A 17340-nucleotide genomic window follows, 5' to 3' on the forward strand; every position below is an offset into this window, starting at 1 on the left:
CAGGTCTCCCACATGGGTGCAGGGGCCCAGGGACTTGGGGCATCTTCTGCTGCTTTCTCAGGCCATAAGCAGGGAGTTGGATGGGCAGTGTAGAGCTGGAACGCTGACCAGCACCCATGTTGGATGACGGCACTGCAGGGTATGGCTGCAGAGCGTTGGCCCTGAACTCATGTCTTACGGAGGTCAACAGTATGTGGAGTTTTAGTCACCGAGGTCCTGGGGAGAAAGTTCTTAGGGCAGTGAGTATCTCAGAGACCAGAAGGAAAGTGTAGGTCAGCCACGGCCACTAGACCTGGTGTGGGCCAGGAGACTGTCTTTCCCTGTGCTGGGGTGAGTGGTCAGCTCTTCCCCAGAAGGCTCAGGGAAGTCCTTTCCTATGCTTCTGGGGACCACTTGCCATCTCCCTGTGGAAGGAAGTTAAAGCTGATCTGTCCAGAATACTGGAATTTACCCTGGGCCAGAGGGTGTGGTGTCCCGGACATGGTTAGGCTGGCCTGCTACTGACCAGACATGGAGTGGAGCTCCCTCTGTGGACCAAATGCTTCTCCCTGTGACCCTGCAGACTACGCAGAGTTCCTGTTCCTGGGCCTGTTCCTCCTGGAGATGTCCCTGAAGATGTACGGCATGGGCCCACGCCTCTACTTCCACTCCTCCTTCAATTGCTTCGACTTCGGGGTAAGTCCCTAGAAACCTGCTCCTGGCTCGACATGGAGCAGAGGGAGAGGTGAGACGAGCTGATGGGTGCTTGGAAGGGAGCAAACGCTCGCCACGACCACAGCCTTTGTTGGTGCTGTTGGGAAAGGGCAGCCTGTGTGCCCGACGCTCCTATAAAGCCACCCTAGTGAGTGGCGAGCCGCACACCGTCCCAGGGACACACGTTGACTCTGGAGGTGCTTCTATACGAGAGGTTTGCTTGTGCTTTTGCTCCTGATAACATTGGAAGAAGGACCTGGACACGCCTTGTGTCCAGGACCCCGTCCAGCAGTTCACGCCCTGTGTTGCTGCTGTCTGCTCTCTGCCTTCAAGAATCCCCCGTATCTGTGTCTCAGGGCCTGGCTCAGACACTCACATGCTCAGCTGGTGGCAGAGCTGGACCACAGAGCTTGGGGTTCCCTGCCCACATCTTCTGCCAAAACTCCGGTTCTGTGCTAAAGATTTGAGCTTCCCACCACCTCCTCACCTGCAGCCTGTGGCCCTGAGCATAGGATGGGCTTTCTCCTAGCACACTCGGTAGACAGCAAGGAAGCTGACAAGTGGATTAGAAACTGCTTCTTCCTACAGCAGTGAACTCAAACCATCAAACTGACCCATTGAGCAGCGGGACCTCCTTGATAGGCAATGTCACGGAACCGGAACATCCCTGCACCCTGAATGCTGGTGCGATGGGGGTTGTGGGTCCTGTCTGGGGTCTCAGTGTTAGCACACAGACTGGGCTCCTTCCCACCCCCCCACTCCCCGTTGCTTGGATGCCTGTGGGTGCACAGCAGACCTGTGCAGAGGCCACGCTGGTGCCACACTTCTGACCAGTTCCCACTTCAGAGCGTGGGTGAGGAGAAGGGGAGCAGGGCATAGGGGGGCCCTGGCAGGGCCTGGAGTTTCCCTGGCTGGAGAAAGCGCTGGCTGATTCCACCCTGCTGACTGTGCGGAAGGCCAGGCTCTCCTGGCTTCTCACCACCAGAGGCCTTGTCTCCTAGGTTACAGTGGGCAGCATCTTCGAAGTGGTCTGGGCGATCTTCAGGCCTGGCACATCTTTTGGAATCAGCGTCTTGAGAGCCCTGCGGCTTCTGAGAATATTTAAAATAACCAAGTAAGTGATGCAGCTTGAGATCGGAGCGCTCCCAGCCTCACTATATTCCTGCCCCCCCCCACACACATATCCCGCACCCTTTATCAAGCCAGAAAACAACTGCGCTGGCAGGTGCCACCCAGACCCCAAGGGGAGCCAAGAGTGCGGCCCCCGCTTCCATAGCTGTTGCCAGACAGAGGCTGAGCTGCACTAGGGGTGTTTGGTGTCCAGTGTCCATGGCTGTCACGTGGTCTGGGTCCCACAGGTACTGGGCCTCCCTGCGGAATCTGGTCGTCTCCCTGATGAGCTCCATGAAGTCCATCATCAGCCTGCTCTTCCTCCTCTTCCTCTTCATCGTGGTCTTTGCTCTCCTTGGCATGCAGCTGTTTGGAGGCAGGTGAGTACCAGCACCCGCTAACCCAGGAGAGGCTCAGCACCTGTTCCCCTGATGGCCGTGTGGCCATCTGCTCTGCACTGACGACCCAGTGCTTGTGTGGAGCGAGCGTCTCTGCTCTGACCCCTCCCACTCTGTGCCACACGCCTGCCCCTGGGACCTAGCTCTGCAGCCATCCCTGAGGTATGTGGTGTGGAGCCCTGAACCCTGCCATCAGCCAGCCCCTGTTGAGGCCTGCCCTCCAGTTCATAGGTCATCAGCAGTCATTGACACAGCTGTCGACGTCACGTGGAGTGGAGAAACTGTAGGGAAGAAGCGATGGGAGGGAGGAAGAAGTGTGGAGAGCGGTGTTCTTAGAAGGGAACTCATTTCCCCTGAAATTCATGCGCCCCTCTCTCTGAATCTCCAGGTTTAACTTCAATGATGGGACGCCCTCGGCCAATTTCGACACCTTCCCTGCCGCCATCATGACAGTGTTCCAGGTACAAGGACGCCTTCCTCTCCAGGCTTCTCCCAGGCCATGGTCCTTGTCCTTGCTAGTGGGTAATGCCACAGACCCAGGGTCCTGTGGCTGAGGGCCTCAACCTGCACCCGGGGTCCTGTGGCTGGGGGCCTGCTTGTCCTCCTACGCCCGGGGTCCTGTGGCTGGGGCTTCCTTGTCCTCCTACGCCCGGGGTCCTGTGGCTGGGGGCCTCGACCTGCACTTGGAGTCCTGTGACTGGGGCCTCCTTGTCCTCCTGCACCCGGGGTCCTGTGGCTGGGGCTTCCTTGTCCCCCCTACGCCCAAGGTCCTGTGGCTGGGGCCTCCTTGTCCTCCTGAGCCCGGGGTCCTGTGGCTGGGGCCTCCTTGTCCTCCTACGCCCGGGGTCCTGTGGCTGGGGCCTCCTTGTCCTCCTGCACCCGGGGTCCTGTGGCTGGGGCCTCCTTGTCCTCCTACACCTGGGGTCCTGTGGCTGGGGGCCTCGACCTGCACCCAGGGCCCTGTGGCTGGGGCCTCCTGCACCTGTGAGTCTGCCGCACTGATCCAGGATCCTGTGGCAGCTTCTGGACTCTGCGGCTCCTTCTGACTCATGAGTCCTTGAATCAGGTGTGTAGGAAGCCGGACTTTTTAGTCACCAGGGAAACAAAATCTGTAGTATCTCAGAAACAGAGAGGAACACAAGGAGCCGGAATCGGGGTGGAGCCAGGAGTCCCAGGGCTCTTCCCTTGGGTGCTGCCCTGGGACTCTCAGTGTTGCTCTCGGCACCGTCAGATGGGGCCAGGCCGCCTGGTCTGTGTGTCTCCCACAGAGCCCAGCAAAGCTGCAGCTGGGAGGGACTCTGTGGGCTGGAGAGTGGGACTTCCCTTCTGAAAGTATTTCATTTTGTATGTGTCCATTCATTCATCCACTCACTCACTCAGTCACTTGGAGGGAGCACTTACACAGGGAGGTTGAGATGACAGAGAGAGCGCTGCCATCCATCGGGTCACCCCCCCAAGTGCCCACAAGGGCCAGGCCTGGGCCAGGCCGAAGCCAGGAGCCTTGAATTCAATCCAGACGTCCTACGTGGGTGGTAGGGACCCGAGTCCCTACGCCAGGGTGCACATGCACAGGAAGCTGGAGTGAGAATGCAGCCAGTGCTGAACCCAGGCACTCCTGTGTGGACTGCGGTACCCCTCACGGCGTCCGAACCCCTTGCTGCACCAAGTGCCCGCCCCAGAACCTTGATTTTGGGTGGTCTCCTCCTGTTTCCAAAGCCCGAAATCCTCCTCCGCATCAGGGGAGGTTCAGGATTCTACATGGGATGGCTTTTCTGCTGCCTGGCAGGACACCCACGCAGGGGTCAGATGGGAAAGACCCAGACCCAAATGTGCTGTGGCCCAGCCTGTCTCTGGGCTCTGACCTTGCTGTTGTCTGCAGATCCTAACCGGTGAGGACTGGAATGAGGTCATGTACAACGGGATCCGCTCCCAGGGCGGGGTCAGCTCGGGCATGTGGTCAGCTGTCTACTTCATTGTGCTCACCTTGTTTGGAAACTGTATCCTTTGCGAGGTGCCCCTGCTTAGCCTGTTGCCTTCCTGGGCCCGCTTTAGAGGGGGCACTTGAGTGGGCAGAGACTTGGGGCTCTCATCCTATGAAACCTGTGCACCAACGGAGGCGAGCATACACATCTGCGGTGTGCAGGGCTGAGGACCCTGGGACTGTTAGAGTGAGCTGGGACGAGGGACAGCAGTGGTCATGGGCTCACATGGGATAGAGGCTGCCACACAGTAAGGACTCCGACAGCTCAGCGTTGGGCAGAGCTACCGTGGCCGGGGCCTGCTGCATGGGTGCCATGCCTACGTCCTTGCACCCCCTGCACAGCAAGCACTGTCTCATGTAATCCCCACCTTGTGAGACAGGGATGGAGCACGCTGGTGAAGCCACGCAGCTGCTCACTTGTGAAGGGAGGCTGGGGATCGTGTCTAACCCCAGATGCTGGCAGGCCAGAGGGTCGGCACCAGGAAGGTTTTGGTTGGAGTTCCAGCAACTCTACCCTCTGTGTGGCCTTGGGAGAGCTTCTGTTTTTCATGTGTGGGAGGAAGACAGTGGTGCCCACTCTGTTCCTGTGACCATGGAGTGGCATTGTTTATCTGAACCCCCCTTGTAGACCACGCTTCTAGACAGCTGTCAGGTAGCTGTGGGGTGTGGCCTTGTCTTGAAGTGGGATTAGCAGAACAAGAGGACCACGTGACGTGACCTGGGGTACTTCTGGGGTCTGAGCAGACTGTAAACTGGACACGAGAAACCCAGGAGCTCTTCCACAGGTCCAGAAAGAGCCCAGCGTGTCCCACAGTGCCCAGGACGTCTGCAGGAGCCAGCTCTGTGCTCCACAGCACACTGATCTGACACAGCTGGGAAGCCGGGAGCTCGGGGGTCAGAGCACAGAGGAGGTGGATGCGTGTAACATGATGTCTGTTTTGTGGCACTTTGTTAGTGGGATGTGGTGCCCCCAGAGCCTAGCAGAGCAGTGAGCAGTACGTCACCTCTCACGACTGGGAGCGAATGCCAGTGATGGCCGTGGAACACCTGTTCCATGGAATAGTGTGATGCATTGGTGTAGAAGGGGAGCCCCCACCTGTGTCTTGCTGTCCAGGGTCTCGAGGCTAGAGCTGGTTGAAGACCTGCTCGCCACCTCTAGCCGCCACTGGTTTGTCCTGCAAAGACAGGGTGTGGTGTCGGAAGGGGAGAAGACAGGAGGTGCGAGGAGCCCTTACCTCCTGTAATCCTTGTGGGAGCGAGAGTGACTGCAGGCTATCTCTGCTCTTGCTGGTGGCCCAGGCAGGGGAGCTGTGCAGGTGCCCCTTAGCCCACGAAGATCCTCACTCTGCCTGCCTGGCCTTAACTCTGCCGCAGACACACTGTTGAATGTGTTCTTGGCCATCGCCGTGGACAATCTGGCCAATGCCCAGGAGCTGACCAAGGTAAGCCTGCGCTCTGGGGGTCTGGTTCTCTGTGGCATCTACTCAGGACTCCAGGAAGGTTCCTTCTGGGAGGTTCTGGGAGCTGGAAAGCCACACTTCCATGTAGGAGGCCTAGTTAGCTCCCTTTACTGAGTTTGGTGAGCATCACCCCCGCCCGTGTCTCTCATGGGTGACTGGAGGCTGCCGGGTCCTTGCTGAGCTGTATGTTGGAGAGGAGGTTTTAAGCATCTCTGCTACTGTGGCCTGTGGTTTTGCCGCTTTGGTCGTGTGGCTGAGCTGCTACAGCGTGGGTGTGAGCAGGGCCGGGGCGTTTAGTGGCCACGGTCACCCTGGGAGGTGTCCACCAAGCCGCCCGCTTCTCAGGGAGCCCCTCCCCCCTTCCCTGGATTCCTCTCCCTGGGGAGAAGCTTTGCTCATGGAAGAAGAGCCGGGAGATGTATAGAGCATGGGGTGCCCACGGGGTGCAGGTGGTGTGGGCTGCCCGAGGGGCTGCTCTCCTTATTGGAATGGTCTGGTAGGGAGCATTCCTGCCTGGCCCCTGGGTCTGGTTTGCTGCCTGCTGCAGCGTGGACCAGGCCCTGCCTCGTTGGCGTGTGGATGCCTGGGGTCCTCACAGGAGCTGGGAGCGTGGGGTGGAGCAACGTGGGGGCAGCAGCGTGTGGGAAGCTGTGTGTGCTTCTGAGTTCCCTGCACCTGCAGCTCCCTTGGCCGAGGCGAAGCCGACCTCGCTCCTGAGCTCCTTGCCCCGGAGTCCTGGCTGTGCTGGGCTGGGGACGGCTGGACCTCAGGTGTCCCCGAGCCAGCCTGACCTTGTCCTGTGCTCCCCACACCTGGTCTCCAGAGCTCCTCTGGAGGCTCCCTGGCAAAGGTGCCTCTGCTTTCTGTCTAGGATGAGCAGGAGGAAGAGGAGGCCTTCAACCAGAAGCATGCCCTGCAGAAGGCCAAGGAGGTCAGCCCAATGTCTGCACCCAACGTGCCCTCCATCGAGTGAGTCGGGGACCCCTTCTCTGCGCCCTGGGCGCGCTGCCCACAGAGCTCGATTGCAGGAAGTCAGCCCCTGAGGCCAGAGCTGCCAAACAGGGTCCACCCCTGCAGCCTTCACTTTATGGCAGGGAGGAAGAGATGACAGCGACGAGACCAGATGACGGAAGGGCTGTGCAGCCCGTGGGACAGGGCCCCCAGGCTGTGAGAATGAGGGAAGACCTCAGGAAAACCCACGGGGTTCCCTGCAGAAGCCATGGCCACACAGAAGGCAGTGGTCTTGGGCCACTTCGAAGGAAGTGGGTCCCAGCCAGGTCCAGTGTGTCTGACCGGCAATGGTGAGGACCACAGAGAAGACTGGTATAGGTGGTGGAGCCACAGGTGGAGGCACTGGCTCTCACAGGGCAGGGGAAGGGGGACAAGCCCACCTGAGATAGGGACCCTGGGCTGTGGACTCTGGGGGCAGAGGGTGGCTCTTGGTGGGAGCTGTGAGTTAGATGAGCAAGAGCCACCTCAACCTATGGTATTTTGGAGGGAGAGCCACTGGGCCTTGCCAGTAGGTTAAATATGGCGGGGGTAAGGGTAGACGGAGAAGCAGAAACCAAGGTGTTGCTGCTTTGAGGACTGATGGCTGGGTTGGTACAGGTGGTGCTCCTGTACCCTGGGGACCAGCAAAACCACGTTAAGGCCTTTCTTAGGCATCTGATGCTGAACAGCTCTGGGTTACTTGAGCCTGCAGCTTAGGAACCAGGACTGAAATAAAGATTGGGGGGCGTCATTTGTATTTAGATAGTGTTGCAGTGTCAGCATGGGTGAGATGGCCCTGGCCCAGGCGGAGTGGGACTGTTCTTCAAGGGCTGGCAGGAGGAGGACTGGACGCCTGATGTCCTGGAGCCTGCACAGGAAGCCAGTGGGGAGCCGGGCTGGGCAGGGTGCCCCTGCTCCTGAAAGCCCACCTGCAAGGAGGACAGAAAAGGGATCCTTGGGTTCAGCTAAAGGAAGCTGCTGGTGACCTTCAAAGAGCAAATTTCCTGGCCAGGTGGTCAGTGAGAGTGTGAGCAGGGAGTTCTGTGGCTGACCACGGAACTAGGGTGTTGGGCTGAACCCTGCAGGGGCCTGGCCTCTGCATGGGGGCATTGGAGAGGGGCTGCGAAGGACCCCAGACCCCCAGGATTCCCATTGCTTTAGGTGCTGCAGGTGAGAGGACCTGGGATATCTAAGGACATCTGAGACTGGGAACTGGACCCTCCCTGGTGCCATTTATCACCCGGTACCAAGGCTGGGGCTGGAGGAACTCTGCCTTGTCACCCTCCCAAAGGCAAGGTTCTGACCACAGCCACTGTGCCTCTCAGAAACCAAGGTCCCCAGGGGCTAATCCCCACATGCCCATCACTTCGACCTCCCTGTCCACAAAGTGAGGGCCAGGCTTCTGGGTTGCTCTTTCGTGAGGGAAAGATTCCCTGATCCATTGAGGACTGCAGGGAAATGTAAGCATGTGGTCCTCTCATACAAGCTGTGTCTACACTGTCTATCATGGTGTGGTCCTCTCATACATGCTGTGTCTACCCCATCTGTCATGGTGTGGTCCTCTCATACATGCTGTGTCTACCCCATCTGTCATGGTGTGGTCCTCTCATACATGCTGTGTCTACCCCATCTGTCATGGTGTGGTCCTCATACATGCTGTGTCTACCCCATCTGTCATGGTGTAGTCCTCTCATACATGCTGTGTCTACCCCATCTGTCATGGTGTGGTCCTCATACATGCTGTGTCTACCCCATCTGTCATGGTGTGGTCCTCATACATGCTGTGTCTACCCCATCTGTCATGGTGTAGTCCTCTCATACATGCTGTGTCTACCCCATCTGTCATGGTGTAGTCCTCTCCTACATGCTGTGTCTCTACCCCATCTGTCATGGTGTAGTCCTCTCCTACATGCTGTGTCTCTACCCCATCTGTCATGGTGTGGTCCTCTCATACATGCTGTGTCTACCCCATCTGTCATGGTGTGGTCCTCTCATACATGCTGTGTCTACCCCATCTGTCATGGTGTGGTCCTCATACATGCTGTGTCTACCCCATCTGTCATGGTGTGGTCCTCTCATACATGCTGTGTCTACCCCATCTGTCATGGTGTAGTCCTCTCCTACATGCTGTGTCTCTACCCCATCTGTCATGGTGTAGTCCTCTCCTACATGCTGTGTCTACCCCGTCTGTCATGGTGTGGTCCTCATACATGCTGTGTCTCTACCCTGTGTGTCATGGCGTGGTCCTCTCTATTGCATGCTATCTCTACCTCACCTGTCATGATCTGGTTCTCCACAGCCACACACATATCCAGACATATGGATAGGAGACACTGTGGCCCCTGATAAGTCAGCCGTTTTCTTCCATGGTTGTACTGAGGTGCTCTGGGTATGTGTGTCCCTGAGCAAAATGTACTGACCTACCCAGGTGGTGGGACCGTGCAGAGAGCATGTCAGGGCAGTGACAGGGAGCAGGCTCTGTGCACACCCTGGGCAGCCCTTAGCCAGGGCTCATTTGTGCACATGGAATGTGAGGGTGTTGCGACGTGAGCGGCTCTGGGCTGTACCTATGAGGCTGCTGGTTCTGGGCCTGCACATGGCTGCTGTGGGACATAGGGGTGCTCAGCAGCATCGTTGTGTGATCCTGAAGCGAAGCACTCGGCATCCCAGAGTGTGTCTCTCTGTCTCTGACGTGGGAAAACCACTGCCTGCCCGCCTGCCTCATCCTGCTGTAGGCCATGTGCGTGATGGCAGCGTCCTGGTCACAGTCGGAGGCGTGGAGTTTTAGGTGTGGGTGTAAGTTTGCATCTTGGCATGTGTGTCGAGAGTCAAAGGAAAGGGTGTGTGTGTGTGTGTGAGTGTTGTGTGAGTGCATGAGAGTGTGTGTGAGAATGTGTGTGAGAGAGTGGGTGAGAGTGTGTATGAGTGAAAGTGTGTGAGAGAATGGGTGAGTGAGAGTGTGAGTGTATATGTGTGTGAGAATGTGACTGATAGAGTGTGAGTTGTGTGTGAGAATGAGAGTGTGTGAAAGTGTGTATGAGTGAATATGTGTATGTCAGTGTGTGTGAGTGTATGTGTGTGAGTGAAAATGTGTGAGTGTGTATGTGTGTGTATGTATGTGAGTAAATGTGTGTGAGTGTTGTGAGTGCGTGTGTATGAGTAAAAGTGTGTGTGAGTGTTGCGTGTGTAAATGTGTATGTGTGTGAGTTATATGAGTGTGTGTGTGAGAGTGCGTGTGTGAGAGTGTGTGTGTGAGTGTGCATGTGTGTGAGAGTGGGTGTAAGTGAAAGTGTGTGTATGTGTGTGAGAGTGAGCGGGTGAATCCTTCCTCTCACACTCAGCGCAGGTGCTTCCGAGGCTGTATCTGAATATTGGAGAATTGCAAACAGGCAGGCAGTGCCAGGCTTTTCCTACATGGAGCCGTGCTGCCTGTGAGGGCATCCGTGGCTGTCTCCACGCCCTACCTGTGCCTCCTGGCACTCTGCCCCTCCATGCCGCATGGCGTCCCAGGCTGCCAGTACTGAGGAGTGCTTGGTCAGGGTGCTCGTGGGCATCTCCAGGGATTTCTGTGTCAGTGTGTGCCCGCACTGCCACACACACACACTCTGCCTCTGCAGCACCACGGGGCAGCTCAGGCTGGCTGCCTCAGCCCCTCTACCCACCTGGTATCAGGCAGTTCTGCAGCTGTTTAAGAAGTAATGGTCCCGCCCCATGTGGATGGTGTGAGGTGGGCGTGGTCTTCATGGGTGGCCTCGGTGTTGCTGGAAGGAAGTAGCATCTCTGAGGTGCCCTCCTCCACGCCTTGACCCTGTGTGGACACACTTACCGTACCAGTGTCCTGTCTGCCGTCACAGGGCCACCCACACCTGCTCCTCTCTCCCCTGCTGGCCCTATACTGTGTGTTTGAAAGGATGCTGTGTGTGTGACAGATTGTTCTCTGTGCAAGTCTAAGAGAGCCACAGCTGTGCTCTGCCCAGCTGAGCACTCCAGGCTTGTGGCCAGGCCACTGTGTGCATAAGCACAGGGCATCGTCACATCCCAGAGGACTTGATGGCGGCCCCTCAGGCCAGGGCTCATCGCCTTGCCGCCTGCCCCGTGTTCCAGTACGTGGATACGTGGTGCTGCCTGGGGACCAGTGGGCGGGGCCCAGTTGCTCACAGTGGACGGATTTGCAAAGGGGCCTCTGTGGGGTGTTGGTGTCCCGTGCCTGTTCAGCCTTGGCTGTGAGCCATGTGAGAGACGGGGTGGCCCCTGCCCCACGTGAATGTGTGGAAGACAGTGTCTGTGCGTGCACACAGTGAGGACCAGAGCCCCCCATGGGGAGGTCCGAGGCTGGGATCTGTGGGGTGAGCCAGAGCCAAGGATGTGCGGACACTTCGGCCTCCCTCCGGTCTGCTGGTGGCCGTGGGCGCACGGCTCCAAGTGTGGGGCACTGAACTGTGCTTTCTCTCCCCCAGAAGAGACAGGAGGAGAAGACACCACATGTCGATGTGGGAGCCGCGCAGCAGCCACCTGTATGTGTGCGCCGGTTTGCGTGTCTGTGAGTGGCTATGTGTGGGCGTGGGGACCGCGTGTCTCTGCCCTTGCTGTGGACCCGTGGCACCGGGCATGCATGTCAGCGTGTGCCTTAGTGTGTGCGTGTGCTCCGTGTACGTGATTGTGCACTTGTGTCAGTGTGTCCAAAGCACGTGGCCCTGTGCGTCTCTGCTCTTGTGTCTGGCTGTGAGTGGGCGTGTGTGTTGGTGGCCGGTGTTGGTTGGCGCACCTCCTTGTGGGCCGCTGTGCACAGGATGTGTGTGGTGTACGTGTGTCCCCTCACAGTAGCGTGTGCGTGTCCGCAGCACAGGTGAGGGAAGCCCTCCCATGTGTCATTTTGTCTTCCTGCTGCCACTGCCGTCTGCCTGCCCCTGAGCCCAGTGGCTGGCAGTCTCTGCACATGCAGCATGCTGTGTTAGGGTCAGCTCCTGTGGCAGAGGCCCATGGGCAGGCAATGCTGGGGCTCTCAAGTGACAGGTCCACCTGGCACTGTGGCCACCGTCTGGTGGTGTCTGGCCACTGTGCATCCTGCCCTGGCTACTCTGGGCCACCCTACCCTACCAGGAAAGGACAGGCCTTGGCCTTGAACCGAGGGCATTGGAGGGCACAGCAGGCCCGGCCGACGCCCTGAGAGCCAAGGGGCCTGAGGGGGAGGCTCCTGGAAGCCCCTGGGAGCTGGCCTCACAGGCCCCAGGGGTACCTGGCCCGCCCTCCGGCCCCTGCAGAGCAGCTCTGAGCAGGTGGCCTAGCCCAGCCACCTGCTCACACGTGGCCCTCTCGGCTCCCGTGTCTGTCTGTGCTTCCTGTCTGAGGGCACCAGGCCCCCACTGCCTCCTCGTGTCCTGCCGTCCCTTCCCCTCTGATGTCGGCCTCACCCTCTCCATCAGGAGGGAGCGCCGGCGCCGGCACCACATGTCAGTGTGGGAGCAGCGGACAAGCCAGCTACGGAGGCACATGCAGATGTCCAGCCAGGAAGCCCTCAACAAGGAGGAGGCCCCCCCGATGAACCCCCTCAACCCGCTCAACCCCCTGAGCCCCCTCAACCCGCTCAACGCCCACCCCAGCCTCTACAGGAGACCCAGGCCCATGGAGGGCCTGGCCCTGGGCCTGGAGAAGTGTGAGGAGGAGCATGTCAGCCGTGGCGGGTCCCTCAAGGGGGCCCTGGACTGCCAGAGGAGCCCCTTGTCGCTGGGCAGACGGGAGCCGCCATGGCTGGCCAGGCCCTGTCACGGAAACTGTGAGCCGGCGCTGCAGGAAACAGCTGGGGGAGAGACCGTGGTCACCTTCGAGGACCGGGCCAGGCACAGGCAGAGCCAGCGGCGCAGCCGGCATCGGCGAGTCCGGACGGAAGCCAAGGAATCCTCCTCGGCCTCCCGGAGCAGGTCTGTCAGCCAGGAGCGGAGCCTGGATGAGGGGGCGTCGACAGAGGGCGAGAGAGACCACGAAGCCCGGGGCAGCCATGGCGGCAAAGAACCAACAATCCACGAAGAAGAGAGAGCCCAGGACTTGCGCAGGTAAAGAAAGGCCAGCCTCGGTTTCCCCTTTGTAACTGCGAAGGCAGGAGTGACTGAGCCATGGGTCCGCCCCTGAGCAGGTGCAGGTGGGGCGGCCCAGGAGGGCAGGGTGCGTGCTCTGGCACCCGCCCAGCCCCTCACCTCCTCCCTTGCCACGCATCCTGTCTTCACAGGACAGACAGTCTGATGGTACCCAAAGGCTCAGGGCTGGCTGGAGGCCTGGATGAGGCCGGCACACCCCTCGTCCTGTCCTCACCCGAGGGTGTGGGGAAAGAGGCAGCACCCACAGAGCAGCATGCAGATGGCAGCGGTGAGCCGGCCCTGCTGGGGCACGTGCAGCTGGACGTGGGCCGGGCCATCAGCCAGAGTGAGCCCGACCTCTCCTGCGTCACGGCCACCACAGACAAGGTCACCACCGAGAGCACCGATGTCACCGTGGCCATCCCCGACGCGGAGCCCCTGGTGGATTCAACGGTTGTGCACAGTGAGCACCCACCCCGGAGGGCTGGGATGAAGCATTCAAGTGCAGTGTGGCCTGAGCCAGGCTGACCTGTCTCACACTGAGCCCAGGAGGTGACCATGAGCCCCCGTGGTCTGCCAGCCACCCTGCGGTGTGGTGCCCCATCACCCGTTCACCGTGGGTTCACGTACCAGTGTGCCGTGGCATCTCGGTGCTGGAGAGGAAGTCCCTGGCCGCCCCGGTTTGTTGCCGTGAAGCGTGGGGTTGGGCTGGACGCAGGGAGCTCATCTGCACGGCCCCTTCTCTCGTCACTGTTCCTTCTCCTGTGACTTTGCTCATACGGCTCCCCCACCACGGCTCATCCCCAGCTGGTGTCAGTCTAAACCCTGAAGGGGAACAGCAGCCAGGAAGAACTTGACCCAGAACCCACCCTCACTGACCCACACCCACCCCTGCTGTGACCATACCCACCCCATGCACTGACCCACACCCACCCCTGCTGTGACCATACCCACCCCTGCACTGACCCACACCCACCCCTGCTGTGACCATACCCACCCCTGCACTGACCCACACCCACCCCTCACTGACCCACACCCACCCCTGCTGTGACCATACCCACCCCTGCACTGACCCACACCCACCCCTCACTGACCCACACCCAGCTCTCACTGACCCACACCCACCCTTGCTGTGACTACGCCCACACCTGCACTGACCCATACCCAGCCCTCACTGACCTCACACCCACACTTCACTGACCCACACACACACGCCTCGCTGACCTCACACCCACGCCTGCACTGACCCACACCCAGCCCTCACTGACCCATACCCAGCCCTCGCTGACCTCACACCCATGCCTGCGCTGACCCATGCACACGCCTCGCTGACCTCACACCCACCCCTCACTGACCCATACCCAGCCCTCGCTGACCTCACACCCACCCCTCACTGACCCACACCCACCCCTCACTGACTTGGTGCCCCCTTGTTGTGCTGCATTACCCCACCCCAACTGCACGGTCACTGAGTGGCCCACATAGGACTCACTCACTGGTGTCTCTGTGTATCCTTGACACCCCCCCACACAGTCTTCCTTCCTGTTTCCCTTCATTCCCAGCTCTGCCATCTCCTCCCTGCGCGTTCCCCACACTCTGAGACCAGTCTGCTCTGGGCAGTGAGCTCTGAGCCCCACGCCTGCAGTGGTCGTCCTGGTCCAGACACTCACAGCCTGCACTAGTGTCTGTGGGCCTTAGGTCTAGCAGCCAGGTGCCCAGGACCCAGCTGTGTGGGGAACAGCAGTAAGAAAGCAGGCCCGGCCGTGGCCTTGGCTGCAGGCAGGAGCCTCCTCGAGAGGCCTTGGGACGCTGCGTGTGACTCAGCCTCAGGAGGTCCCAGTAGAGTCATCCCTGGAGTGGAAGCAAAGGGAGGAGGACCTCAGCCTCCTGCTGACCCCCACACACCATGACCGGACCCCCCGTCCCCTGCCCTCCAGGTCTGCGTGTGTATCACCCTCCCCCACGTCATGACCAGGCCCCTATCCCCTGTCCTCCAGGTCTGCGTGTGTATCACCCTCCCCCACGTCGTGACCGGGCCCCTATCCCCTGTCCTCCAGGTCTGTGTGTGTATCCCGTCTCCATTTCTGGGTGAGCCATGGCTGGGAAAAGCACAGTGTTTCTCAGACTCTGCCTCTGCAGTGAGGTCTCCCTCCAGGGACGGGGGGCTCAGAGTCGGGGTCACGCATGCTGGTCTCTGTAGGACTAGCGACCCCAGACCCTCAGCTTTCCCATCTGTGCAGTGGGATAACAACACAGGCGGCCCAGGGAACATCGAAGGGGAGTCAGGTAGAAGCCCTGCTTTGTGAAGCCCTCAAGCCTGTCCGTGCAGAGGCCCGGCGCTCTAGGGACCCTTGTCCTGGAGTGCATGCTGGGGGCCTCGCCGCCAGAAAGGCTTGGGGACACAGCTGGGCCCACCCCTCTCCCCAACGGAAAAGGAGGGGCTCCCACAGGTTTCTGACCTGTCAAAATCTTCCTCTCCAGTCGGCAACAAGACGGATGGAGAAGCCAGTCCCTTCCAGGAGGCTGAGATGAAGGAGGCCGAGCAGGAGACAGAAAAGCAGAAGAAGAAGGAGAGGCCAGCAAGCGGCAAAGCCATGGTGCCCCACAGTTCCATGTTTATCTTCAGCACCAGCAACCCGTGAGACACCAGCCATGCGGGGCAGGGAGGGAGGGAGGGAGAGGCCACACGTGTCCCTGTGGACTGGCCAGACACGGAGCTGTCAGGGGCCACTAGGGGAGGTGGGTCTATGACAGAGTCTAGAGAGAGGCTGAAGACAGGGGCTGGGGGCAGGGCGGCAGGTGTCAGAGTGTGGACAGGGCTGGGCAGGACAGCAGGGGTCAGAGTATAGACAGGGCTGGGCAGGACAGCAGGCATTAGTGTAGACGGGGCTGGGCAGGATGGCAGGCATTAGTGTAGACAGGGCTGGGCAGGACAGCAGGCATTAGTGTAGACAGGGCTGGGAAGGACGGCAGGCATTAGTGTAGACAGGGCTGGGCAGGACAGCAGGCGTTAGTGTAGACAGGGCTGGGCAGGACAGCAGGCATCAGAGTGTAGACAGGGCTGGGCAGGACAGCAGGCATTAGTGTAGACAGGGCTGGGCAGGACAGCAGGCATTAGTGTAGACAGGGCTGGGCAGGACAGCAGGCGTTAGTGTAGACAGGGCTGGGCAGGACAGCAGGGGTCAGAGTGTAGACAGGGCTGGGCAGGACAGCAGGCGTTAGTGTAGACAGGGCTGGGCAGGACAGCAGGCATCAGAGTGTAGACAGGGCTGGGCAGGACGGCAGGCGTTAGTGTAGACAGGGCTGGGCAGGACAGCAGGCATCAGAGTGTAGACAGGGCTGGGCAGGACAGCAGGCGTTAGAGTCTAGAGGGGACTGGGACAGGACAGCAGGGCATGTTGGGAGGAGGGGAACTTCCATGGACCCTCCTGTCTTGGGTGCCTTGGGGGCAGAGGAAATCTACCTCCTGGGTCACCAGGTGCTATAGAGGTGGACAGAGCTGTTGCAGAACCCCAAATGACCTGCCACTCACTGGGCTCTAAGAGTTCGGGCCCCACTGCCCTTACAGCAGAGGCAAGGGCGTGATGCGGGAGCACGGGAGGCTTTGCATGGGGAGCTTGGGAGGGGCAGCTGCCCCCTCCACCCAGACGCGTGGCTCGGTGCCAGGCGGGGGGAAAGGAAGGGATGGCTTCCCGTGCTGTGTGGGCAGGGCTCAGCAGGGCCGTAGGGAGCATGGGCCCAATTAAGGGGTGAGGCTCGACTGTGGAGCCTGGAATTGTTGGTTGAATGAGAGTGGCCCGGGCTCTTTGCTTATGGTCAGCTCTGCTTGTTTTTTCTTGGTTCCTTATGGTTTCCTTGGTGAGTCCCAGGTTTCATACCACGGGGGAGAGGGAACAGCCGATGGCCCTGTGGCCAGAGTCTGTTCAGCCAGCGCGGGCTAGGCCCCACGTCGCCTTGTGCTCACTGACCTAGCATGTGTCTGGCTGCAGTCTGGCCCACGGCTCCTGCTTCCCTCCCTCTGGGGCACTACACAAGGGCCAGAGAAGTTGTTCTGGCGGTTTCTCTGGTGCGGGCCTCCCTGTCTGGCCAGGAAAGTGGCTAGGCAGAGGCCAGGAGGGTTGGGGGAGGGAGGGAGGCGGCGCTCAGCGGGGCGAATCCCACAGGATCCGGAGGGCCTGCCACTACGTGGTGAACCTGCGCTACTTTGAGATGTGCATCCTGCTGGTGATCGCGGCCAGCAGCATCGCCCTGGCGGCTGAGGACCCGGTGCTGACCAACTCGGAGCGCAACAGAGTGGGTGCTCAGCTCGGGGGCGGGTCCCGATGGGGGAGAAGGGGCTTGCTGGGGGTTGAGGGTTAGGAGATCTCCTGCTCCTGTTCCTTAGGGCAGGATGTGGGCTATTCCCAAATAAGCCGCTAGCCCCACTCTGTGGTGCCTACTGCCGCCATGAGGGCCACATGTGGGAGCTGACACGCGGTCACAGGTGGTGTGTGCATCAGATGGGAAGGAATGGGGGGCATTCCAGTCCTTGGCCAGAGTCGGGGGGCGAGTTGTGAGGTGCTCCAAACCCGAATTCCAGCCAAGGACAGGGGCTGCCAGGTCCAGAGGCTCCTGCAGACTTGGGGGCCGGGGCGGGT

At 59.9% G+C, this 17340-nt stretch overlaps 1 protein-coding gene across 13 annotated transcripts in view; it reads left to right on the top strand.

Moving 5' to 3' along the window:
- The window catches only part of CACNA1E (calcium voltage-gated channel subunit alpha1 E), a 385669-nt gene that overhangs the window by 324526 nt on the left and 43803 nt on the right, over window positions 1-17340 (top strand). For 10 of the 13 annotated variants that reach the window (XR_016218780.1, XM_089311234.1, XM_089311233.1 and 7 more), the window contains 12 exon segments: window positions 563-675; window positions 1695-1807; window positions 2052-2183; window positions 2590-2662; window positions 4081-4198; window positions 5557-5624; window positions 6514-6611; window positions 11090-11146; window positions 12056-12682; window positions 12856-13166; window positions 15185-15341; window positions 16867-16996. Coding sequence is in view for 12 of the 13 variants with exons in the window: in XM_089311234.1 (XP_089167360.1) it covers window positions 563-675; window positions 1695-1807; window positions 2052-2183; window positions 2590-2662; window positions 4081-4198; window positions 5557-5624; window positions 6514-6611; window positions 11090-11146; window positions 12056-12682; window positions 12856-13166; window positions 15185-15341; window positions 16867-16996 (1997 nt within the window). In the remaining variant the exon portion in view is untranslated. 13 annotated transcript variants of the gene reach the window in all.

Source organism: Oryctolagus cuniculus, chromosome 13, assembly GCF_051225735.1.
Source record: "Oryctolagus cuniculus isolate XC-2025 breed Fujian yellow rabbit chromosome 13, ASM5122573v1, whole genome shotgun sequence".
NCBI lineage: Eukaryota > Metazoa > Chordata > Mammalia > Lagomorpha > Leporidae > Oryctolagus > Oryctolagus cuniculus.